Here is a 27,864-nt window from a genome sequence, read left to right on the forward strand (position 1 = left end):
GTGGAGGTGTGGGCAGGGAGAGGGTGGGGATGGGCAGACCATTCATCTTTCTATAAACCCACCACCTTTCTTTACATCTTTGCCACTCAGAAACTTTTCCCAGGAAAAGAGAGCCTGCCATGATTGGAAAAACTTCGGTAAGATCCGGCTTTTGCCTTGTGTTAGAACATGGTTTAGCTACGCTTTATGTATTTAAGTTTAAAAAGGTACTTTATTTCCATATTACAAAACACAGTCTATTTTTTTAATTAAAGATTTTAAACTTTTACAAAAGGTTTTGGAGATTTACAGCATCAGGAAGGTTAAAAATCACTGACATAAAAATACATTTATCCTCTTTTTTTTTTGCAACATGGAGCTATAGATATTTTTATGTTTATGGATTAAAACATTTTTGTTTTGATGCTGAGAAGGATCCAACTTAAAATTGTTATTTTAAACCTAAACTTAACAGGATAAAACATAAAGTCCTAGTCTTATAAAAGTTTCTAAATTATTGTTAACTATTAAGGATAATTAAGAAATGCAAGTTGGTAAGTCCAAGTGGATCAAGGACCTCCACATCAAACCAGACACACTCAGACTAATAGAAGAAAAACTAGGGAAGCATCTGGAACACATGGGCACTGGAAAAAATTTCCTAAACAAAACACCAATGGCTTACGCTCTAAGATCAAGAATCGACAAATGGGATCTCATAAAACTGCAAAGCTTCTGTAAGGCAAAGGACACTGTGGTTAGGACAAAACGGCAACCAACAGATTGGGAAAAGATCTTTACCAATCCTACAACAGATAGAGGACTTATATCCAAAATATACAAAGAACTCAAGAAGTTAGACAGCAGGGAGACAAATAACCCTATTAAAAAATGGTGTTCAGAGCTAAACAAAGAATTCACAGCTGAGGAATGCCGAATGGCTGAGAAACACCTAAAGAAATGTTCAACATCTTTAGTCATAAGGGAAATGCAAATCAAAACAACCCTGAGATTTCACCTCACACCAGTGAGAATGGCTAAGATCAAAAACTCAGGGGACAGCAGATTCTGGCGAGGATGTGGAGAAAGAGGAACACTCCTCCATTGTTGGTAGGATTGCATACTGGTACAACCATTCTGGAAATCAGTCTGGAGGATCCTCAGAAAATTGGACATTGAACTGCCTGAGGATCCAGCTATACCTCTCTTGGGCATATACCCAAAAGATGCCCCAACATATAAAAAAACACGTGCTCCACTATGTTCATCGCAGCCTTATTTATAATAGCCAGAAGCTGGAAAGAACCCAGTTGCCCTTCAACAGAGGAATGGATACAGAAAATGTTGTACATCTACACAATGGAATATTACTCAGCTATCAAAAACAACGACTTTATGAAATTCGTAGGCAAATGGTTGGAACTGGAAAATATCATCCTGAGTGAGCTAACCCAATCACAGAAAGACATACATGGTATGCACTCATTGATAAGTGGCTATTAGCCCAAATGCTTGAATTACCCTAGATGCCTAGAACAAACGAAACTCAAGACGGATGATCAAAATGTGAATGCTTCACTCCTTCTCTAAAAGGGGAACAAGAATACCCTTGGCAGGGAAGAGAGAGGCAAAGATTAAAACAGAGACTGAAGGAACACCCATTCAGAGCCTGCCCCACATGTGGCCCATACATATACAGCCACCCAATTAGACAAGATGGATGAAGCAAAGAAGTGCAGACCGACAGGAGCCGGATGTAGATCGCTCCTGAGAGACACAGCCAGAATCAGCAAATACAGAGGCGAATGCCAGCAGCAAACCACTGAACTGAGAATAGGACCCCCGTTGAAGGAATCAGAGAAAGAACTGGAAGAGCTTGAAGGGGCTCGAGACCCCAAAAGTACAACAATGCCAAGCAATCAGAGCTTCCAGGGACTAAGCCACTACCTAAAGACTATACATGGACTGACCCTGGACTCTGACCTCATAGGTAGCAATGAATATCCTAGTAAGAGCACCAGTGGAAGGGGAAGCCCTGGGTCCTGCTAAGACTGAACCCCCAGTGAACTAGACTATGGGGGGAGGGCGGCAATGGGGGGAGGGTTGGGAGGGGAACACCCATCAGGAAGGGGAGGGGGGAGGGGGATGTTTGCCCGGATACCGGGAAAGGGAATAACACTCGAAATGTATATAAGAAATACTCAAGTTAATAAAAAAAAAAAAAGAAATGCAAGTTGGTCATTGGCTGCCTTATAAATGATCCTATCCTTTAAAGTGTTCAGAAATATTTGAAGCGACACTAAGATCTAAGATCTGATGCCGTTGATAACAGGAATATGTTCCTGTATCTGTCTTCAAGGTCAAGCCAAGGAGAGATAACTAGAAACACATAAAGTTTGCCTATTTTGATAGACCGATGGTCCTCAGGCACTTAAGAGACCTGCAGAATATGACATTTAAACATGTTTAATGAAAAGCTTTCCATGTAGACACGTCATCTCCTGACAGCACCCCCAATCTCCAACTCCAAAGAAGACGGGCACAGAAGACCCTCCACCTGGAGCTCGCTTCAAATGCGTCAAAGCTGGCCACTGGGGAGCAGACTGCTGATTGCTTCTGCTGCTGACAGAACAGTGTCCAAACTATGGACAGGCGGGACATTGGAAATGTACTACCTCTAGACAAAGATAGAACATCTTTCCCAAGTTCCTGCTTTACAGATAAGTCTGTCAAGACCTGATAGCTAAAGAAAGATGCCCTACCATCTACAGAGGAGCCTGGGGTCCAGGACGCTGGTAATTCTGTTTTTTAATAGACTCAGGAGCTGCTTGGTCTGCACTTCCTGCTTATTTAGGTAAAATTTATCCTTCTCAGGTCTCTGACGGGTTTGAAGACTACACTAGTGAAAGAACTAACTTTTTACTATTCCTTTATCTAAAGGAACTCAGTTTACAGTGACTGCTCTCAGTAATTAACTGCCCGTGTCTCATGGTGAATAATTGGATAGCAAAACGTGTGATGTTTGTGTAAGGTCTGAGGTTATAAAAGCCTAAGCGAGGATCTAAGGAAGTGTTTGAGGGTCTAAGAAGGGGTTTTAAGGTTGGTAAATAGTTGGAGTTATGAAGGGTTGAGAACATGAAAACTTAGGTAGTGGTAAGAGAGTGGTTTAAGACACAAAGAAGGAATGAAAAATGCCTCAGATAGCTTCCCTCATTATGCTGCTCTTGTATGAAGACATCTGGAGTGTTAACGCCTTTAACCAAAACCATTCTACTGTAACTTTCACTATGACTCAAAGGCATGAGTCTGCTGCTCTTCCTACGATGTGAATTTCAGTACAGATTACAAACATTCTAGCATACCTAAAATTTATCTCTTCTTGTAAACTTAAAAAGATTATGGCAATCTTCAGGGAATCCATTTGAATCCATCTATCACAAGTCAAACGGATCCAGATACCTACTATCAATCATTAGCTGGTTTCCCCACCTGCCTATTCCTGGGGATGGGATCCCTCCCCTTTTTCCTGGTTTCAGACTCCCCCACATCCCAAGTGCCCCAAGATCATAGTTCTAAAATTATTGTCTGCCGTGGTGTGTGTGTGTGTGTGTGTGTGTGTGTGTGTGTGTGTGTACCAAGTCCAGGTGCTTCCTCAAAACCTGCATCCAGGATAGGTAATGAAGTGGCTTCCTACAGGTGCTGCCATCTACCCTCACAGACTCCTTCATCTGGGCCTTGATGTCCCTAGCCCCAGATGGTCCTGCAAAACTTGAACAGCAACCTGCTCCTCCAAGATCTAGCTAACATTCCAGCTTTTGGATTCCCTATATCAGCAGAAAGTAGTCATAAATGATTTCATCACCTCCAGGTTCTCCAAGCATCCCTCAATCTCTACCTGTTACAGGGCATGGCTTGACAACTTCCCTCTAATCTGAATTACCCGACAAGGGCTTGGGCTTCCTCTCACCCCAGCTCTTCACTGTATTCTCTCTCTCTCTCTCTCTCTCTCTCTCTCTCTCTCTCTCTCTCTCTCTCTCTCTCTCTCTCCCATCCCCCCTCTCTTTTTCCATCTTCTTCTATCTCTCCTTCTCTGTCTCTCCCTCCCCTGCCTCTCTCCTCCTCCTCCTCCTCCTCCTCCTCCTCCTCCTCCTCTTCCTCTTCCTCTTCCTCTTCTCCCCCTCTGTTTCCCTCTGCATTTGGACTTCCTTAGCCTCGTCCCTTGGACCGGAGAACTCCCCGAAGAGCTGCCCCCAGTAAACCTGTCTTTATACTTTAATTTGTTTTGAATTGATGATAACCTATCACCTTATCCTAGAAGAAAAGCTGGGACTCAAGGTTGGCCTTGCTTATGTCCTGACCACCCTTTAGAGTTGTCATGAATACTGCTGGGATAAAGGGAGAAGAGAAGGTCTCACCAGGACAGAATGGAACAGAAAATTTCCTCAGGAGACCCCTCTGTATCACACAACACCTCCAATTTCATGTTCCATAGAGAACCTTCACCCCAATTACAGCAAACAGCAGGGTCATTATCCCACTGGACACCAGAGGCATTCATTGACAGTTGTCCTCTCCCCCTCCCCATGTGTCACCAGCCTTCTTGGGTTTAAGTCACAGAAGCTCCTGACTCCTGACTAAGCCCAGGTCTCTTCATCTCTCTCTTGACAGTCTCTGGTGTTCCTTCTAGTACTTTCTTCATGTACCTTTTGTCTTTTGGCAAAAGCAATCCTGAAGACTGAAGTCCTGCTTGGAAATCTCAGAGCCCTAGCTCTCTTCAGGGAGTCTTTCTTACCTGTATGGTATCTGCAAGCTCTGGGCATACATAGTTTCAAACTTCTGCTCCCTAGTCAAAGAGACAACAGTGCGGAAGTTTTCAATTGCTTCTGTAGCGATCTGTAACACAACAGACACAGATCCAGCTGGCAGTTAATTTGAAGTGTATAAACCACATTAATAAAAGCAATTGACTATAATGTATTTAGCATTTAGTATTATCTATGAGCATTTTCTCTACTGAAAAGGAGTATTAAGTAATTTCTCAAAGTGGACTTCAGATCTGTAAGGCAAATCAACTAATTCCCCCATAGAAACTAAAGCTGACAGATCACCTAAAGCCACTGTCTTTATTTGGCTTTAGAAAAGGTAACTTGAGATCTCAGTATGTCCTTTATGGTGCTCTTTCTTCTACAGTGGATATGCTCCATTTAACCTTACAATTGTTTTAGTTTGCTTATTCATTTATTTGAGATGAGGTCATGCAAAATGTGCAAGACAGGCCTAAAACTCAAGAATTTCTCACTTCTGCCTCAGTGCTGTGGATACTGCCATGCGCCATGATCCACGGCTTTACATATTTTTTTAAATGTAATATTTTTCTCTTCATAAGTTCCATTGTCTTAAAACATAATATCTGGGATATGTTACAAAAGAAAATGTTGCACATTATCATATTGCACATTAACTTAAACATTGATTCCCCTCCCCCCCAAACACATACATCTTTAATAATGAAATAGGTTTTGAATTCCATCCTGGTTTTGATAAAATAAAGAGCATGTTCCAAGGTTATTAAATAAATGTGGGGTGGTATAGTAGACAACCTCAACATTGCTTTCAATTCTTATTAAAATCAGCATTCCCATAGAAATCTATGAATGTGAGCATTTATCAATATTAAATAATATTTTTAGGAAAAGTTCTTGAAAGTAAAAAACACTAGGTCAAAGAAATCAAATGTTGCTTGCCATTAATGGGTATTAAATGTAGAAATTAACAGGATTCACTGGCATTCCCACATAGTCACAGATCGTGCACACCTCCTCTCCCTCCCTCTCTCCTCACCCCTTCCCAGTCCCACAGTTCTCCTCTCTCACGTTTTTACATATTCTGCACATGAAAGAAAGCACACACTTGTTTGCTGTCTCTTTCAACACAGCGTTCTCCAATTTTACTTTCCTTCGAGTAACAGGATTTTCCTTGTGGCTGAATAATATTCTACAATACCCATTTACCATATTTTAATCATTCATCCCTTCTGTGTCTTGGCTGCAGAAAATGAATTTGCAAATTGCTTTGAGTAATATGGACTCTGAATATCATTATCCCTGATGCATGAACACAGGAGGCTGTTTTTCCTGGTACTGTCTTCGACTTCTTTTCTAAGTTTCCAGTATAGTGTTAAAACCCTTAAGAATCAGAGTTATTAGGACTTTGCTATAGCTGTCAGGAATGGGATTCCTAATTTGTCTTAGTGAGGTTTTGGTTGCAGTGAAGAACAGCTACTTATATTTGTACATAAATGCTTCTGTAGGGAATTCGTTAGTTCTAGTCTTTCAGTAAAATCTTTTTCTGTTCAATATATGTGGCGAGAAGGATTTTTCTTCTTTTCTATTTTTTCTATTTCATTTCTTTCCTATAATTTTTCTCAGTTATGATATCTGTAGCTAAAATTGAACAGTAACGATATTAGTTATCCTTACCTTACTTCTGGTTTTAAAGATATATTTTGTTTTTTTTTCCATTATTATATTTGTATATCGCCTAATACATATTTGTATATTAGATACTATATATTTGTATTAGCTAATATATATTCGCTTGTGCATTCATTAGTATGTTGCGGTATGATTCTTCTATACTAACTAAAGGCTTTCATCAAGAAGGTATGGGGAATTCTCTTGATGGCTGTGTCTGGACCTCCTTGGCCAACTCTGTGATTATTCACGAACTTCATTTTTCAGTTGTGCACGTTGAGCCACTCTTGCACTCTAGAGATGATTCCAACTCTATCCAAGAGCACTTGTCCTGTTTTGACTTCTCAAGACAGCATCTCACTGTGTGGCCTAGAGTGTCTTTAACTTGCTATTCTGGATTGACAGCTATCCATCTTCCTTCATCATGAATGTCGGGATCACATGTACTCATGCCCGTCAGCATAAGTTTTTCTTAGCCAGCCTTCATACTCACATTGCATATGTTTTGTGAGGAGTTTTTGCATCTACTGACCAGATATACTGCTGTATAGTTTTTGGGAGGCGGGGGCGATTGTTGTCATTCTGTGGGGTTGTTTTTGTTTTGTCTCTTCTGTTTTGTCCTTGTCAGGTTTTAGTAGCTGGGTAATGTTAACTTCTTAGCTTCCTAGAATGAGTGTGGAGGGGTTTCTTCCCTTTTTTCTTTTTTTTATATGTTATAGTCTGGAATTTTTTGTTAGAAACTTATTATCATTCAATCTCATGTTTTTATTATACTTAGTTTCTTTGATAAGCTGTATTTGCCCAGAAATTGTTCTATTTCTAAATTTGCTACATTATAAGCATTTTTCCCTCTAAAAATATGCTGATTGAGCTTGAAAAAAGGCTCGGCAGCCAAGTGCACGTATCTTCCAGAGGACGTGAATTCAGTTCCCAATAATCACCACAGGTGACTCACAAGACCTGCACCTCCAGCTCCAGAGGTAATTGACACCCTGGCCTCTGTGTCACCTGCATTCATGTGCATACAACACACACACACACACACACACACACACATTTCTTTTAAGTGATAAAAAATGTCAAAGCTTAAATGAAAACTTAAAAACTCCCCAGTGATTCTCCACGCTTCCAGTAGCATTAAGCATACTTTCCCTTTTAAGTTCTGGTTATTTGGATCTTTTCTTTTGGCTAATTGAGTGTTTGGCAATTTGATCTTTTCAACAAACTACCTCTTTGTTTAATTAGTTCTTTAATGATTTATTTTTAATGGATGTGTCTATGCATGCTGTGTGTGCAGGTTCCTGCGGAGGCCAGGAAAGGGTTCTCAATCCCCTGGAGCTGGAGTTACAGGCAGCTGTGAGCTGCCTGATGTCGGGGTTGGGAACCAAACTTGGGTCTTTGGAAAGGCGGAGTGACCTTATCCGTGGAGCCATCTTTCCTCTTGTTCCTTTATGGTTCTCTTTTATGGTCTCTTCCATTGGTTTGTGTATTATTCTTTGTGCTTTGGTTTGGTTTGCTCTCATTTCTACACAGCCTTATGTGAATCACTAGGCTGAGATCTCTTCATAGTGTAGAACTCGCTGTAATAAACGTTCTTCTTAGCATGGCTTTTAGAGTTCCTCCTGCTGTGATCTAAGAATACCAACCCGTTAATCCTTTCAAATCTAGATAATGTATTGGAAAGAGTGGGATAGTCAAACTACTACTGCATTGGAGGCTCAAATCTCCTTTTGGGTCCAGTAGCAGTAAAGACCAATGTTCTGATACTTGGTGCCTATAAACTTATCCTTTGATGAATTAATTATTCTCTTAATAAATAGCAATCTTCTTTAAACGTGATTTTTCTTAAACTCTATTTTATTGGCTATGAGTGTGGCTAAATCTTCTTGGTTCCAGGTTCCATTCGCTTGGACACTTGCTTTTTATCCTTTCACTTGCAGATTGTGGATTTTATCAGTGAGAGTTTCTTTTCTTTCTTTTTTTTTTAACACATATTGCTGCATGTTGCTTCTATATCCATTCATCCAGTTTGTCTTTTAATTGTAGAATTAAAGCCATTTATATTTAGAGTTTTTATTAAAAGACATATACTAGTTTATACAATTTTCTTGTTATGTTTTTGTTTCCTCTAATCTTTAAAGTTTGACGGCTTACTGCACCGCTATTTTTCATTAACATATCTTAGTGGTATTTGAAAATAAACTATTTTGAGGAACATGGCAGACATACTCTCCCCATGTTTCTGTCATCCAGTTAGATTCAAATAACATATTATCTCTAGCAATGACATTTGTTTAGCACATACGTTCCTTGCCACCTTTTATAGTGTGGGTAAAGGAATCTGGAGATATTAAAAAATAGAAAAATCTCTAGTGAGATTTCAGTCTCTCAGTCACAAGACACACTGTCACTCTCATACTTTCCACCTGTGAATGACAGGAGAAGGATGGACGATCTCTAGCATTTCTTGGGTCTCTAAAACTGTAGGAAACTAAGTTTTTCTTACTGGTTCTTATGGGCTCACATGTCCTTCTCTCAGGCTCTTTCAAGGGTCAGAACTTATGTCAATAAGAATACATCCAAGTAGTAAGTAAGTTATAGAGTAGTACCCCAAAGCATTGTTCTCCCCTTATTCCTCACTGAATCCTATGCAAATTATCTAAGTTTGTGAAGGGAATATAAAAAGAAGTCATTTCGTGTGTATCGGTGTGCGCTTTGCCTGCGTTTGCTGTGTGTTTTGCCTGCACGTATGTCTGTGCACCACTTGGAGACTAGGGCATCAGCTCCAACCCAGTCCTTTGGAGGAAGCTCATTCACAGAGATGCTCAGCTGGCAACCCCAGCATGGCTGCGTCTTCCACAGTTGACTTCTGCTCGGTACTCTAAGTCCCCATTTGATGTTACTTCTGTTTGCTCTCTCAGTTGACCAGCCTCTGCGGCTGTGCGCTCTCAGTGCCTTATTTGCTGACACTTTGCTAACTACCTGTTGCTTCCATCTGTCTACCACTCGCTACTGTTCTATTACTTTGATTTGATAGCTGTACACTTTATAAATTCATTTAAATCTCAAGGTGTGGCTATAACAGCTCATTCTATGGATGTGTTCAGCGCACACACACACACACACGCACGCACGCACTTCCTCTCTCACTCTAGTATAATCTCAGCACTAGAGAAGGAGACAGCAGGATCCTTGGGACTTGCTGCCTTGCCTAATCAGTGGGCTTGAGATCCCAGTGAAGGACTCTGGCTCAAAGACACAGCAGATGGCGCTTGAGAAAAGACCCCAGATGCTGACCTCTGACCTCTTGTACGTATGCACAGGCACCCATACTCATATACAACTGCATACTCACACACAAAATATATTTGTATTAAAAAAAATCCTGACAGTAAGGAAAAAAATGTTAGAGAAAAGAATTTATTCAGACAATCTTTGTTAGATACATTAAAAATATTTGTAATTATAAATGTTTGAATAGTAGAAGAGCGTCTCTGGGTTAGAAGAACCACTGAACCAACCACAGCAATGTGAAATGGAAAACAAGCTCTGTGGTCCAAAATCAACAAATGTTAAAGGCTTCCTGAACATCACTTTCTAAGGCAAGGATGCTGGGGTGAGTTTGCAAATGCCGTGTTTTCTCAGTGTGCATATTGCTGATAAAAGTGAGGGTGTTTGCAACCCAGACTTTTCACAGAACAATTTTTTCATTATAAGGCACGATGAAGCAATTAGGAAAAACCTTAACTAGAAACATGAGCTCTTAAGGCTTCATTCTCTACAAGTTTTAAAGACTAAGCAATCCCTCAAACAAAGAGCTTTTAGCTGAAAGAGTAAACATGGCACTGCTTCTTTCAGAAAGTACCATTTAAAAATAGTTTTGTAGAAAAAAATGTACGATTTTGAAAAAAAAAAAAGAACCATTTCACTATCCCCCTTACGCCTTAAAAAAAATTAAGTTTGTTTATAGCTTTCAAGACTGAAAAAAAACCACAACTTTTTTTCAATAAATTCTCATTAGTCTGTAGTAACATGACTGAACATAGGCACAAGCCTTCGACAGGGTGGAGTCTGTAAGCATATTCCAACATCATAGACAGAAAATGTTGAGCAGGTCCTTACTTCTCAGACACTGTGAGTGAGGTCCTGACATCCAACACAGAGAGCATGAACAGTCTGTGACATACTATCACTATGTAAGGAGGCCCTGACAAAACGTTGTTAGGACAGAAGCAGCTCTTGGCATCATACTTGAGTAGACATGTTCTCCTAAGTCACACAGAACTGCTTAGAAACTTCAAGCTTACCTCATTCCTTTAGAGGGAAACCATCAGAGACAGACTCGTGCTTCATGGAACTTAGGTTTTAGCAAGGAAGGCACACAATTCATTAAGAAAGAAAGAAAACAGAAACATCAGAGGATGAGGGGAGGAGGAATGTATACAGGGAGTGGGAAAGGTCTCTGAAAATGCAGCTCAGAAACCTGGATGATGTAAAGGAGCCATCCATCGGTGAGATCCGAGGATATCAGAAAGCGACACAAAGCCCCTGCTGGCGGCAGCAGTGTGTGGTCATGCAGGAAAAGACCAGAGTCATCGAGGACTAGAGCATATGGCGTTTGTAGCCAGATCAAAGCTTGAGTTGAATGCAACTTGTGAGAAGCTACTGAAAGATTTGAAGTATAGGTTATCATGATCTGATTTGTGCCTGATAGATACGAGAATTGATTTTGTACAAAGAATACAGGAGGATAAGACTAGAGGGAATACATCAGTGGGATGTCCATTACCTTATGACTTTGGACAAGATCCAGGTTCTCTTTACACTTTGGGCTTCATCATCTCACCAGTAGGTATAATTCTGCATGGTTACTGACAGCATTAAGTAAGGGAATATGGGTACAGCTCATAAGATGGCAGTGGCTATTTAAGTAATTATATGAATGGGATTGATTTTTTAATATTAAATAGGATGATGACTGGTATAGCCACCACCATCTCTGTGCACTGTAGCCAGCTAGTACTGAATCCAAGCCTGACCATGATTCAAAAAATCTGCCATAGATACACACATCCAATCCATCTGTATCCAGTTTCTCACTCATGCTGAAATAAGTTCAAGAGCCTGTGTCTGAAGACTGGTTCTTAGGATCACTCATTTTCCTACCTACACTCTAAGATTGTTCAAGAACCCTGGGGCTACATTATCATAATGCTTTGCTCCAAGTGAAAAGTCTTCACCACAGATCAAAGAAACCCAGTAAACACATTGTTAATGGAAGTCATTAACTCAGGAAATATTCTCTAACTGGGACAAATGTTGCTTGAGCCAGAAAAGACTGAGGATATTCACACTGTGGTGTTTGAGAAACGATGATTTGGAGACAAGAAAGCTAATCATACATATTTCCCTCAAAAGAACTCCAGGAGAGAGGATGAAAAATCTTGGTGATGATTAATCTCCAGGAATTTCCTCATCATTCATGTCAACAAGGTGCATGGCTATGAGACAAAGTGCCAAACACACACCTACTAGGAACCCAAACTGCTTCCACCCCCTGGGGACCTGGCCCTAAGTCTTGGGAGTGTGGAATGTCTATCAGTAGATACAGCCTCAGTAGACACTGAGCTCATTTATGGGGGCAGCTCTGTCCCAAATTCATTTCCGAAGAGAGCATGTGCTATATGACTACCTCTACCATAACAGAATGTACATTCCTGGCTAACTGGAGTGCCACACCTCAGTTTGAATTCTGGCTCCACGAGCGATGGGATCTAAAGTAGTGAGGCATACCTTACACATCTGCCAGCCTCACCTGAAAATGAAAATGAGGTTTTACCAGAACATACCTGGTAGGGTCTTACTGCAGGAAAGAAAACATCTGCCGGGAAATCCAGTAAGTCCCACAAAAGCATTTGGTAAGTTGTGAAACAAAAATTAGCTGGATGGGCAGAGAGCCCTTGGGCAGCACCCCGCGAGCAAACTTGAGCCTCGGGACCACAGGTAAGACCAACTTGTCTGCTGCAAGAGAGCTGCCTGGTGAGATCGGGACACACAGAGGCAGAGTTCATCTAGGACGGGGCACGTCCTGTGTTTGCCGGAGGTCCCACACCCGCGGATCCCGGCCCGCAGCAGCTCTCTGCTCCCAGACCCTGTGGGAAAGACACCTCACCGCCTGATCAGGTGGGCACTCCTGAGGCTGCAGAGCAGAAGAGACCACCAACACTGCCCACCCCTGCCCACATCCCTGGCCCAAGAGGAAACTGTATAAGGCCTCTGGGCTCCCGTGGGGGAGGGCCCAGGAGCGGCAGGACCCCTGCCTGAGACACCGCCGGAACCTGAGGGAAACAGACCGGATAAACAGTTCTCTGCACCCAAATCCCGTGGGAGGGAGAGCTGAACCTTCAGAGAGGCAGACAAGCCTGGGAAACCAGAAGAGACTGCTCTCTGCACACACATCTCGGATGCCAGAGGAAAACACCAAAGGCCAACTGGAACCCTGGTGCACCGAAGCTCCCGGAAGGGGCGGCACAGGTCTTCCTGGTTGCTGCCGCCGCAGAGAGCCCTTGGGCAGCACCCCGTGAGCAAACTTGAGCCGCGGGACCACAGGTAAGACCAACTTGTCTGCTGCAAGAAAGCTGCCTGGTGAACTCAAGACACAGGCCCACAGGAACAGCTGAAGACCTGTAGAGAGGAAAAACTACACGCACGAAAGCAGAACACTCTGTCCCCATAACTGACTGAAAGAGAGGAAAACAGGTCTACAGCACTCCTGACACACAGGCTTATAGGACAGTCTAGCCACTGTCAGAAATAGCAGAACAAAGTAACACTAGAGATAATCTGATGGCGAGAGGCAAGCGCAGGAACACAAGCAACAGAAACCAAGACTACATGCCATCATCGGAGCCCAATTCTCCCACCAAAACAAACATGGAATATCCAAACACACCAGAAAAGCAAGATCTAGTTTCAAAATCATATTTGATCATGATGCTGGAGGACTTCAAGAAAGACATGAACACACTTAGGGAAACACAGGAAAACATTAATAAACAAGTAGAAGCCTACAGAGAGGAATCGCAAAAATCCCTGAAAGAATTCCAGGAAAACACAATCAAACAGTTGAAGGAATTAAAAATGGAAATAGAAGCAATCAAGAAAGAACACATGGAAACAACCCTGGATATAGAAAACCAAAAGAAGAGACAAGGAGCTGTAGATACAAGCCTCACCAACAGAATTCAAGAGATGAAAGAGAGAATCTCAGGAGCAGAAGATTCCATAGAAATCATTGACTCAACTGTCAAAGATAATGTAAAGCGGAAAAACTTACTGGTCCAAAACATACAGGAAATCCAGGACTCAATGAGAATATCAAAACTAAGGATAATAGGTATAGAAGAGAGTGAAGACTCCCAGCTCAAAGGACCAGTAAATATCTTCAACAAAATCATAGAAGAAAACTTCCCTAACCTAAAAAAAGAGATACCCATAGGCATACAAGAAGCCTACAGAACTCCAAATAGATTGGACCAGAAAAGAAACACCTCCCGTCACATAATAGTCAAAACACCAAATGCACAAAACAAAGAAAGAATATTAAAAGCAGTAAGGGAAAAAGGTCAAGTAACATATAAAGGCAGACCTATCAGAATCACACCAGACTTCTCACCAGAAACTATGAAGGCCATAAGATCCTGGACAGATGTCATACAGACCCTAAGAGAACACAAATGCCAGCCCAGGTTACTGTATCCTGCAAAACTGTCAATTAACATAGATGGAGAAACCAAGATATTCCATGACAAAACCAAATTTACACAATATCTTTCTACAAATCCAGCACTACAAAGGATAATAAATGGTAAAGCCCAACATAAGGAGGCAAGCTATACCCTAGAAGAAGCAAGAAACTAATCGTCTTGGCAACAAAACAAAGAGAATGAAAGCACACAAACATAACCTCACATCCAAATATGAATATAACGGGAAGCAATAACCACTATTCCTTAATATCCCTCAACATCAATGGCCTCAACTCCCCAATAAAAAGAAATAGATTAACAAACTGGATACGCAACGAGGACCCTGCATTCTGCTGCCTACAGGAAACACACCTCAGAGACAAAGACAGACACTACCTCAGAGTGAAAGGCTGGAAAACAACTTTCCAAGCAAATGGTCAGAAGAAGCAAGCTGGAGTAGCCATTCTAATATCAAATAAAATCAATTTTTAACTAAAAGTCATCAAAAAAGATAAGGAAGGACACTACATATTCATCAAAGGAAAAATCCACCAAGATGAACTCTCAATCCTAAATATCTATGCCCCAAATACAACGGCACCTACATATGTAAAAGAAACCTTACTAAAGCTCAAAACACACATTGGACCTCACACAATAATAGTGGGAGATTTCAACACCCCACTCTCATCAATGGACAGATCACGGAAACAGAAATTAAACAGAGATGTAGACAGACTAAGAGAAGTCATGAGCCAAATGGACCTAACGGATATTTATAGAACATTCTATCCTAAAGCAAAAGGATATACCTTCTTCTCAGCTCCTCATGGTACTTTCTCCAAAATTGACCATATAATTGGTCAAAAAACGGGCCTCAACAGGTACAGAAAGATAGAAATAATCCCATGCGTGCTATCGGACCACCACGGCCTAAAACTGGTCTTCAATAACAATCAAGGAAGAATGTCCACATATACTTGGAAATTGAACAATGCTCTACTCAATGATAACCTGGTCAAGGAAGAAATAAAGAAAGAAATTAAAAACTTTTTAGAATTTAATGAAAATGAAGGTACAACATACACAAACTTATGGGACACAATGAAAGCTGTGCTAAGAGGAAAACTCATAGCTCTGAGTGCCTGCAGAAAGAAACAGGAAAGAGCATATGTCAGCAGCTTGACAGCACACCTAAAAGCTCTAGAACAAAAAGAAGCAAATACACCCAGGAGGAGTAGAAGGCAGGAAATAATCAAACTCAGAGCTGAAATCAACCAAGTAGAAACAAAAAGGACCATAGAAAGAATCAACAGAACCAAAAGTTGGTTCTTTGAGAAAATCAACAAGATAGATAAACCCTTAGCCAGACTAACGAGAGGACACAGAGAGTGCATCCAAATTAACAAAATCAGAAATGAAAAGGGAGACATAACAACAGATTCAGAGGAAATTCAAAAAATCATCAGATCTTACTACAAAAACCTATATTCAACAAAACTTGAAAATCTTCAGGAAATGGACAATTTCCTAGACAGATACCAGGTACCGAAGTTAAATCAGGAACAGATAAACCAGTTAAACAACCCCATAACTCCTAAGGAAATAGAAGCAGTCATTAAAGGTCTCCCAACCAAAAAGAGCCCAGGTCCAGACGGGTTTAGTGCAGAATTCTATCAAACCTTCATAGAAGAACTCATACCAATATTATCCAAACTATTCCACAAAATTGAAACAGATGGATCACTACCGAATACCTTCTACGAAGCCACAATTACTCTTATACCTAAACCACACAAAGACACAACAAAGAAAGAGAACTTCAGACCAATTTCCCTTATGAATATCGACGCAAAAATACTCAACAAAATTCTGGCAAACCGAATCCAAGAGCACATCAAAACAATCATCCACCACGATCAAGTAGGCTTCATCCCAGGCATGCAGGGATGGTTTAATATACGGAAAACCATCAACGTGATCCATTATATAAACAAACTGAAAGAACAAAACCACATGATCATTTCATTAGATGCTGAGAAAGCATTTGACAAAATTCAACACCCCTTCATGATAAAAGTCCTGGAAAGAATAGGAATTCAAGGCCCATACCTGAACATGGTAAAAGCCATATACAGCAAACCAGTTGCTAACATTAAACTAAATGGAGAGAAACTTGAAGCAATCCCACTAAAATCAGGGACTAGACAAGGCTGCCCACTCTCTCCCTACTTATTCAATATAGTTCTTGAAGTTCTAGCCAGAGCAATCAGACAACAAAAGGATGTCAAGGGGATACAGATCGGAAAAGAAGAAGTCAAAATATCACTATTTGCAGATGATATGATAGTATATTTAAGTGATCCCAAAAGTGCCACCAGAGAACTACTAAAGCTGATAAACAACTTCAGCAAAGTGGCTGGGTATAAAATTAACTCAAATAAATCAGTGGCCTTCCTCTATACAAAAGAGAAACAAGCCGAGAAAGAAATTAGGGAAACGACACCCTTCATAATAGACCCAAATAATATAAAGTACCTCGGAGTGACTTTAACAAAGCAAGTAAAAGATCTGTACAATAAGAACTTCAAGACGCTGAAGAAGGAAATTGAAGAAGACCTCAGAAGATGGAAAGATCTCCCATGCTCATGGATTGGCAGGATTAATATAGTAAAAATGGCCATTTTACCAAAAGCAATCTACAGATTCAATGCAATCCCCATCAAAATACCAATCCAATTCTTCAAAGAGTTAGACAGAACAATTTGCAAATTCATCTGGAATAACAAAAAACCCAGGATAGCTAAAACTATCCTCAACAATAAAAGGACTTCAGGGGGAATCACTATCCCTGAACTCAAGCAGTATTACAGAGCAATAGTGATAAAAACTGCATGGTATTGGTACAGAGACCGACAGATAGACAAATGGAATAGAATTGAAGACCCAGAAATGAACCCACACACCTATGGTCACTTGATTTTTGACAAAGGAGCCAAAACCATCCAATGGAAAAAAGATAGCATTTTCAGCAAATGGTGCTGGTTCAACTGGAGGGCAACATGTAGAAGAATGCAGATCGATCCATGCTTATCACCCTGTACAAAGCTTAAGTCCAAGTGGATCAAGGACCTCCACATCAAAGCAGACACACTCAAACCAATAGAAGAAAAACTAGGGAAGCGTCTGGAACACATGGGCACTGGAAAAAATTTCCTGAACAAAACACCAATGGCTTATGCTCTAAGATCAAGAATCAACAAATGGGATCTCATAAAACTGCAAAGCTTCTGTAAGGCAAAGGACACTGTGGTTAGGACAAAATGGCAACCAACAGATTGGGAAAAGATCTTTACCAATCCTACAACAGATAGAGGCCTTATATCCAAAATATACAAAGAACTCAAGAAGTTAGACCACAGGGAATCAAATAACCCTATTAAAAAATGGGGCTCAGAGCTAAACAAAGAATTCACAGCTGAGGAATGCCGAATGGCTGAGAAACACCTAAAGAAATGTTCAACATCTTTAGTCATAAGGGAAATGCAAATCAAAACAACCCTGAGATTTCACCTCACACCAGTGAGAATGGCTAAGATCAAAAACTCAGGGGACAACAGATGCTGGCCAGGATGTGGAGAAAGAGGAACACTCCTCCATTGTTGGTGGGATTGCAAACTGGTACAACCATTCTGGAAATCAGTCTGGAGGATCCTCAGAAAATTGGACATTGAACTGCCTGAGGATCCAGCTATACCTCTCTTGGGCATATACCCAAAAGATGCCCCAACATATAAAAAAGACACGTGCTCCACTATGTTCATTGCAGCCTTATTTATAATAGCCAGAAGCTGGAAAGAACCCAGATGCCCTTCAACAGAGGAATGGATACAGAAAATGTGGTACATCTACACAATGGAATATTACTCAGCTATCAAAAACAACGACTTTATGAAATTCGTAGGCAAATGGCTGGAACTGGAAAATATCATCCTGAGTGAGCTAACCCAAACACAGAAAGACATACATGGTATGCACTCATTGATAAGTGGCTATTAGCCCAAATGCTTGAATTACTCTAAATGCCTAGAACAAATGAAACTCAAGACAGATGATCAAAATGTGAATGGTTCACTCCTTCTTTAAAAGGGGAACAAGAATACCCTTGGCAGGGAAGAGAGAGGCAAAGATTAAAACAGAGACTGAAGGAACACCCATTCAGAGTCTGCCCCACATGTGGCCCATGCATATACAGCCATCCAATTAGACAAGATGGGTGAAGCAAAGAAGTGCAGACCGACAGGAGCCGGATGTAGATCGCTCCTGAGAGACACAGCCAGAATACAGCAAATACAGAGGCGAATACCAGCAGCAAACCACTGAACTGAGAATAGGACCCCCGTTGAAGGAATCAGAGAAAGAACTGGAAGAGCTTGAAGGGGCTCGAGACCCCAAAAGTACAACAATGCCAAGCAACCAGAGCTTCCAGGGACTAAGCCACTACCTAGAGACTATACATGGACTGACCCTGGACTCTGACCTCATAGGTAGCAATGAATATCCTAGTAAGAGCACCAGTGGAAGGGGAAGCCCTGGGTCCTGCTAAGACTGAACCCCCAGTGAACTAGACTGTTGGGGGGAGGGGGACAATCGGGGGAGGGTTGGGAGGGGAACACAGATAAGAAAGGGGAGGGGGGAGGGGGATGTTTGCCCGGAAACTGGGAAAGGGAATAACACTCGAAATGTATATAAGAAATACTCAAGTTAATAATAATAATAATAAAAAAAGAAAGTCCCATGCAGAAATGTAGCCGGCTCTAAAAGGTAGGGCGATTCTATATGTTTTACATAGTGCATTTGTATAATCTTTATTCTGTTTAAATATATAAATACTCTAGTTGTTAAAAAATAAATAAATAAAATGCAGTTGCTTCAAAAAAAATTAGCTGGATGTGCACAACAATCAGGGTTGAGTGAAGGGGAACAGGCGTGGGAGGAAGGAGGAGGCATGCTAGGGGGAAAGAACCATAATCTAAGAAGGGAAGAATAGACACCTGTTGGACTTTCCCCTGAGTGTCCACCATCATGCATTACAAAGCAGGTCTACGTTCCTGAGAAAGGAATGGGTTAGAGAAAGAGAAGGTGGGGAGAGAAGAAAAGGGAGGAAGGAAGGAGTAGGCTGGATGGGAACCCAGGAGAAAGTAGAGATAACGGCCAAAACCCAGAAAAGCTGTCAAAAGCAGCTGTCAATCTCCGAGGCACAGATGCACTGCTTGCTTTCCCTCAGCTATGAATCTGCAGAGATTCCTCAAAGAATGCTTAGAAGGACATCCCCAGAGCACAGCCGGTGACAGGGCATCACCACCAAGAGTCTTTTTTTTTTTTTTTTTTTTTTTTTGCCAGGTAAGAATTGCGCTTAGTTTAACTCACCTTCCCAGAGATCTCTAGCTCTTTCTTGTCCTTCAAGGCTTGACCAGACAACAGTTTCATTTCAATAATTCCACCCAAGACAATGAGTGGTATAATTACTACAAGTAAAAGTGTAAGCTGCCAGCCATAGACTAAGGATAAGATAATTCCTGTGCCAAGGTTTGCTACATTCTGGGTAACTACAGCAAGCCTGGAGCCCATAGCCTGAAAAACATCAAATTAGAGACATTTTTAAATTAACAGTAAAACCCATGTTTGTGAATTGGGACAATTTCCTTTCATCCAAATACACTAATCATCTTCTCGGTTACTAAAGTGGTTTACTTTTTAAGTTGATTGTGTTTCTAAGATGAGGATTTCCCTGACTTCTACATAAATGTGAGCGTGGATCGATACTCCAGCATTCAGCTAGCTTTTCCCTCTGTTCCAATTTCTTGTTTTCAGTGTGTTTGTATTGCTGTATGTATGTCAATGTGTGCTTATGTGGTTCATGTATGGAGGCTAGAGCAGATATACAGAGTCTTCTACTGTTTGCTGTTCTCGAATTAACCACCTGCTTGCTCATGAACTCCTAGGGATCACCCAATTTATTTTAACAGAAGCTCCATCTGTAACCTGAAATGGCCTCAGTGCAGGTCTATTGTAGAAGAAGCCTGAAGGATAATGATTGGCACAAAGGTTCAGGGTTGGGGGAACACAGCAGTGATCGTATACGTTTGAATTTTCCCATCGTCTTCTTGATTATTGCTAAGGGGTGGGTATAGGAGAGACTAACTCTTCCGCCAGAAATCAAAATCTCATGAGTTGAGAATTCAATGTTACTACTTCTGTGCAGGTAATAATTTGTAATATATGCTTTGTTTCCTGCAATCATTTTAAGGAAAATTTTCTTCCCTCTGCTTTGAAGACCTAGAAACACATCCGGACAAGAAGTACATGTGTCCTTTCTTAAGTGGCAAGTACAACTGTATGTTGATTAAGCAGTAAGGCACAGAGACAGACCCTGGGAGACACACTGTTAGCCCATTGGCAACAGTCACGCCTCAAGTTAAGTCTAATGAGCACAAGACTGCACAAGGTGGTTCCTTTTCTAACAATTTTTCTCAGTGCTCCCTGTTAATAGCATGAAAAGCAGCAAAAATGCAAGAATGCTTTTAAGTTATATTCATACTATGCGATGAGTTTTTAATTTTATACCTTTGCTACAACCCTTGTGATACCCCAGGGAGTTAGATGGATATTTACATTTCCCCCCTTCTATTCCCTATTTATATTTTCTTAAAGCTAGTTAGTCACTGACACCTACAAGGAGGAGAAAACTGGTCTCATGCAGACACCCACCCAGAGGCAGCACATACCCCTTTAACATTAGAAGCGTCACTAGCGAGCCTGGTAGTCAGCGAGCCAGTGGTGTTTTTATGGTCATCAAACCAGCTTATATCCTGTAACACAAAGGGAATTTTTTAGAAAGTGAAACTTTTAGATCTAGGATAGAGTGACAACACTAGCGATCAGATATTCCCCCGCAACTAGCATTCAGAAGTTAATGTTCAGTAGACAGAGGAGAGAGCTAACAGACAAACACATGACTGGACTATTTTATTTGTTCATTTATACCAACAAAAATTCTACTTGTCTCCAGCATAACTCCAAGTGTAGAACAGTGAAGAATAGCAATGTTGTCAACGTCAAGCTTCAGCTCTAGGGGTTTACACTGTCCAGACAGTAACTAACACTTGGCCATAAACATATCAAAGAAGGGCAAGCAAGTGAGTACAGGAGATGTGGAGTAAGCACTTATCTAAGGTGATCAGACAGGAAACGATGAAGAAGAGAGCACCAAGCAGAAAGAAGATGTAGTAGGGTGGCCCCGGGACCACGACACACTAAATCTGTGACTGAAAGCTGTCAGGCTGTGGCAGCCTAAACAGAACAAGCTCCGTGTCTTCCTCTGGATCCCTTTGTCCTACCGGATTCCCCTGAACGTCTCTGCTCAGTTTCCTACAGAGTCAGGAAGACACCGCATACTGGACAAGGGTGTCATTGCAGATTACCTAGGTGTGGATGGGTGAGACCCGGTGAGCATGGCCTTCGGCAACTGTAAAGACTATACAGAATTCCCTGCTAGACATGTGTTACATCCACACTGGGATGAAGGTGGGGGTAACAAAACCATCCACGAGGTTGATGAACAACTGGTGGAGCGGTAGAATACTGGACTTCCAGGGAAGTCATTAAGGGCTTAGTCTGAACAATGGGTAGAGAGAAGAAAGAGTATGTATGGAGTAAGCCTGCTGAGGAAACAGAAGTCAAAGCTCATCTTTCTATTCATAGCAAATGACTAGTGATCATAAACGTTTTAAAGTCATATGCAAATTTCTCACAGTTATAAAAACAAACAAACAAAAAAACAAAAAAAACCCTCTTTCAACCTGGCTGCCCTGGGATACTCTCCCAGATCCTACTTCTTCTTTAAGGAAAATATCCACTGTCTATTTTGAGCTTGTTAAAAGTACAAAGTGGGAGGCGCACTCTGTCCTGCTAAGTCACTGAGCCAACACAGCATATGGGTTACCCTGTGGACTGGACAGATGGTTCAGCAGTTAAGAGCACTGATTGCTCTTCCAGAGGTCCTGGGTTCAATTCCCAGCAACATGGTGGCTCACGACCATCTGTAGTGGGGATCCTATGCCCTCTTCTGGTGTGTCTGAAGACAGCAACAGTGTACCCACATACATGAAATAAATAAATCCTAAAAAAAATAGTAGAGCTGTTACTTAAAAAAAAAACTAGGAAAGATGAAGCATGTGATGATTGGAAGTTTGTGGAGTGAACGGTATGGAGGGTATTTCCTGAGGGCAAGACTCATGACGAAGTATTCCAGATCCACAGGAGAGAGAAGAAAGGAGTGGAGCATGCACAAAACTGAGGATTACTTCAACTTCTGTCATCCTTCAATGGCGGACCAAAAGGCTGGAGGAGACTACTCTGGACATTCTGTTTGTCTCAGCTCAGTCTGGTTTCTTGTGCCCGCCTGCAGCAAACAGACTACAGGTCCGCAGACAGATGTTCCGCCAGCATCTCAAGGTGAGGCTGAGGGGCCGTGCAGGATCTCTATCTAACAAATGTGCCAGAGCTCCTACAATCTGTGTCCACGGGGCACACGAGAAAAGTTGTACTCACCCCAGTGTACAACCCTTAATAGCCATACCTGTCGCAGCATGGATTTGAAGACCATGTATCGGAGTCGCTTGGTGAGGATCTCTCCAGCTTTGCCAAATGTGAAGCCCTGAGAAGAACAAGAGCATGGCACACAGAAGACTGGTCAGAGACTCGGACACCAATGACATAGCAGGAAGAGGGGTCGGTGTTACAGCTAAGGGAATGCATGATCATGTATGAAAGTCACAGAGCCTCAGTTCCTGGGTTTGCTGTGGTGCTGTGACTCTATGCTATTGTGCCAGATATGTAGCTGCTTTAGTGAGAGAGCTCCAGAGCCCGGTTCCGACAGCAAACACCAATGATTCCCAGTTAGTGACAGGGTATCCAGAAGTGTACTACAAATGCATTTATGTGCCCAACCCACCCTAGCCCTACTTATTTCCCCAACTGTTCAACGGCCATCACTTAGAAAGATGCTGTTATGCCAAAGGCTGGACAGTCTACGCAAGTCGTGTGGTGCTTTGAATAGGTGTGGCTCCCAGACTCATGTGTTTGAATGCTTGGCCCAGGGAGAGTGACACTATTAGGAGGTGTGGTCCTGTTGGAGGAAGTGTGCCATTATGAGAGCTGACTTTGAGATCAACTATACTGAAGGTCTGTTCAGTGTGGAACACGGTCTCCTTGCTGCCTGCATATAAAGATGAAGAACTCTAGGATCCTCCAGCACCATGAGTCTGCTTCCCACCATGAGGATAATGAATTAGACCTGTGAAACTGTAAGCTAGCCCCAATTAAATGTGTGTGCGCGTGTGTGTGTGTGTGTGTGTCTGTTGTGTTGGTCGTGGTGTTTCTTCACAGCAACGAAATCTGTAACTAAGACAAGCTGTAAACGTAAATTATCATCCAACCAGAACACTTGTGGGACAGAAAAGAAGGGCTGTTAATGGCTCCACAAGAACCTCAGGTAAAGTCTGGAAAAAAAAAGAGTTTACAGTCACCCATCCATAAGGGAGGAACTGAAAAAGTCAAACTTTGCTATCAGAACAGATTGAGGAAGGTGGCTCACCAAGAGGAAGCCTTTTACCTTCTATCTCCCCATTCTGCAAGGCTATACACCTCAGTGTCTGGAGGAGGGACAGTAACTAGGAAAGAACACTAAGATACACATATGCTGTTGTGCCAGGCCACATCGTGGAAGGAACAACAACCAAGTCCTCACTATGACAAGTGTGGGAACTAGGGAGCGACAGGCTCCCCCTTTTTGTTGGAAACTGGAAGCAGCAACACACAGAAGAGCCATGGAGAAGCGGTGTGGGAAAGGCTGTGCTGTGTAACAAAGAAGGGAAGTCCTAATTCCATCCCTGTAAGCTCCTGCAGGGTTAGAGAAATGGAAGAGGCCAGCTGGATATTCCTTTGTGCTCCCAAGTTGCATTCTGAGTGTTACCAAGAGAAAGGGAGGAAAGATGTGCAGAGGACACACAAGCCAAGATCAAAAGGGAAGCCGGGGACTGTGTAAGTAAGGTCAGATGGGGCCACAAGCAGGTTTCTGCTCTTGGACAAAAGGGCACATGGAAGGTCTTTCTCATTTTGAATTTACTATACTAAATGGGCTATTACCTGGCTAGAATATGCAACGGGAAAGTTGTTACAACTATTTTTGTAGAGAGCTATCTTCTGTTACACAGTGGGCTACATGCTACATGCATGATCTCATAACCCCATAACCATCATGCTTAAAACCAAATTGAGGAGTTTGAGTAGTTGAAAGGTTTCCAGAGTACACAACTCGACAGGGCCATAATCAGGTTTACAGAGAGCAATGCAGATTTGGTCTGACTGCCTGTCTCTTACTGAGGTCCCTGCCTGTTTCTAAGATGAGCAGTTGGGCATTCTGTCCTTCCCAGCATGGACTGGAAATCTGTGGGGGTCCTGGGATCCACTGACTGTCCCTCAGGGTGGTTTGGAAGTTTACAGGTCTGAGTCATGGCAGACTCAGTTTCCCCAGCCCAGCCAGACTGTGGGGGAATGCTTTTCACTCCTCACAAGTCACTACCCCAACTGCCAAAGCCCAAAGATGCCTCCCTCCCAATCCTTTACCTACTCCACACAGAATAACTGAAATTACTCCAAACATTTGTGACTCTCTTGCTCTAGGAAATGTCCTATTTATTCTAACAAGATGGAGTTCCACAATCTTTTAGGCACCTAGTCAAATAACCATTTTACTCATTTTCTTTTACCTCCAACAATGTTCAGGAACCATGTCTTGTCCACTGAATTATTAAAACATGTCTAGAATGTGTTCAGAGCTGGAGAGATGGTTCAGTTGTTAAAAGCACTGGCTGCAGTTCTGCAAGATACTGGTTACATTTTGAGCACTCACATGGTGGTTCTGAAGCATCCGTAACTCCAGTTCTAGGGAACTGATCTCCTTCAAACTTCAGGTGGTACCAGGCACATATATGGTGCACAGACATAAATCCATGCAAAACATTCTTACACCAAAAACAAAATTTTAAATTAAAAAATCCCAGAATGTATTAAAAACCTATCCAGAGTTTCAGCTACAGTATTTCATGTGGGTAATCACTGTCTCATTGAATGGGTTATTTCCTAATTTTTTTCTCATATACCTGGGATGGCTAATTTGGACATATTTTCTCTTAATCATTACAGGGTGACATTTCCCTTATTTTGGAGAAAGGAAGCTCAGGGACAGACAGGTAAAATGAGTAATTTCCCCATGCATACATAATTGGCTATGTATGCAAATGGCAGAAAGACCTATCAGAGTCCACACTGCATGCCTTTCTACACCATATTGTGAGAACATTTAATTTCTTTGCAACTGAATTTGAGTCATATGGTTTTTAGGCTGCAAAAAAGTGTGAAGAATGTGTCCTAAGTGCTTTAAAAAAATGATTGGCTTTTAATGATTCTTCTATCATTGGAAGGGTTCTTTCCCTGTAGTAAGAGCATAGTGACACACATCGACATCTTTTTAAATTAATGTGATACATTTGCAGAGTTCTCGTAGCTTCTTGGATTTTGTTTTTGTTTCTGTTTGTTTGTAGTTTTCAAATATAGGAACACATTTCTCTAAATGCTAAATGAGCAGCAATACTGAGCTCCAAACTTATCCCTGGGCTCCTGTGCTCGGGTTTCTTTGTTCCAATCACTGCAACACACAGGTCATTCCTGTACTATCACCGGGTCAAATGTTGTATTTGGAGAAACGGTAGAGAGAAGAAGGCAAAGCCACAGACTGTTGCAGCCCAGGTAAGGAAAGAGGAACCACGCAAACAGGCAAATTAAATACATCTTTGCAAATCTTCCATAATGAATGCAGAAATGATGAGACTTCTGGTCTCCATCTGCACACAGAGCTAACACTGTCCCACAGCCCAGAGGACTCAAAACCGACCTGCAGAGAGCTGGTCTGGAGGGAGCACACTCCCTCCTAAGCTCATAGGTGGGACCCCATTTTCGCTCCACTGACTGTCCAAGGAGAGACCTACTGGGAGCATACAAGGTGCTGGAGCCACAGTGTGGCCTGGGACAGGACCCTTCCATTATCCATCTGTGCCCAGAGCTAAGGCTGTCCCACAGCCCTCTGGACCCAAAACAGGCCTTGAGAGAGCTGGTCCCCCAGAAGTGCTATTACTGCTAAGATCATAGGTCCACAGACTCACAGGCTCACAGGCTCACAGGCTCACAGGTTCACAGGAGGGACAAGCTCCAGTCAGAAACAATAAGACTACCTGAAATCAGAGATAACCAGATGGTGAGAAGAAAACCCAAGAGCCTAAGCAACAGAAATCTAGACTACTTGGCATTATCAGAACCCAGTTCTCCCACCACAGCAAGTATTGGATATCCCAAAACACTGAAAAAACAAGATTAGGATTTATAATCACGTTTCATGATGATGATAGAGAACTTTAAGGACATAAGTGACTCCCTTGAAGAAATACAGGAGAGACCTGGAGAGATGGCTCAGCGGTTAAGAACACTGACTGAGGACTCAGCTATACCACTCCTGGGCATACACCAAAAAGGTGCTCCAACACATAGCAAGGACACATGTACCACTATGTTCATAGCAGCCTTATTTATAATAGCCAGAAACTGGAAAGAACCAAGATGTCCCTCTACAGAGGAATGGATACAGAAAATGCAGTACATTTACACAATGGAGTACTACTCGGCTATTAAAAACAATGATTTCATGAAATTCTTAGGCAAATGGATGGAACTAGAAAATATCATCCTGAGTGAGGTAACCCAAACACAAAACACAAACATTGTATGTACTCACTGATAAGTGTATATTAGTCTAAAAGCTTGGATTACTCAAGATACAATCCATAAACCACATGACGCTCAAGAAGAAGGACAACCAAAGTGTGGATGCTTCTTAGAAGGGGTTACAAAAATATTCATAGAAGGAAATTTGGAGACAAAGTTGGGAACAGAGACTAAAGGAAAGGCCATCCATAGACTGCCCAACCTGGGGATCCAGCCCATATACAGTCACCAAACCCAGACAATAATTATAGAGCCAAGAAGTGCAAGCTGATATAGCTGTCTCCTAAGAGGCTCTGCCAGAACAGGGCAAATACAGACACAAATACTCACAGCCAACCACTGAAGTAAGAATGGGGTCCCCAATAGAAGAATTAGAGAAAGGATTGAAGGAGCTGAAGGGGTTTTCAACCCCATAAGAACAACAATAACCAACCAACCAGAGCTCCCAGGGCCTAATCCACCATCCAAAGAGTACACATGGACAGACCCATGGCTCCAGCTGCATATGTAGTAGAGGATGGCCTTGATGGGCAACAATGGGAGGAGAAGCACTTGGTCTTGCCAAAGTTTGATGCCAGGGATAGGGGAAGGTCAGGGTGGGGAGATGGAAAGGGGTGGGTGGGGGAATACCCTCATAGAAGCAGGGGGAGGGAGAATAGGATAGGGGGCTTATGGAGGGGAAATTGGGAAAGAAGATAACATTTGAAATGGTAAAAAAAAAAAACAATTTAAAACAAAAAGAAATATAAGAGAACACAGGTAAA

General features: G+C 41.9%; 1 protein-coding gene and 1 long non-coding RNA gene across 5 annotated transcripts in view; one reads left to right on the forward strand and one right to left on the reverse strand.

The window, feature by feature from the left end:
- The window catches only part of LOC148006238 (uncharacterized), a 901,378-nt gene that overhangs the window by 775,179 nt on the left and 98,335 nt on the right, over positions 1-27,864 (forward strand). The window lies entirely within an intron of this gene.
- Abcb1b (ATP-binding cassette, sub-family B member 1B) overlaps positions 1-27,864 on the reverse strand; it is an 82,957-nt gene that overhangs the window by 18,223 nt on the left and 36,870 nt on the right. For 3 of the 4 annotated variants that reach the window (NM_001435558.1, NM_001435556.1, NM_012623.4), the window contains 4 exon segments: positions 4,772-4,872; positions 19,631-19,834; positions 20,989-21,072; positions 22,842-22,919. In NM_001435558.1, the coding sequence (NP_001422487.1) occupies positions 4,772-4,872; positions 19,631-19,834; positions 20,989-21,072; positions 22,842-22,919 (467 nt within the window). 4 annotated transcript variants of the gene reach the window in all.

The sequence above is a fragment of the Rattus norvegicus genome, chromosome 4 (genome assembly GCF_021556685.1).
Source record: "Rattus norvegicus strain SHRSP/BbbUtx chromosome 4, alternate assembly SHRSP_T2T, whole genome shotgun sequence".
In the NCBI taxonomy this organism is placed as follows: Eukaryota; Metazoa; Chordata; class Mammalia; order Rodentia; family Muridae; genus Rattus; species Rattus norvegicus.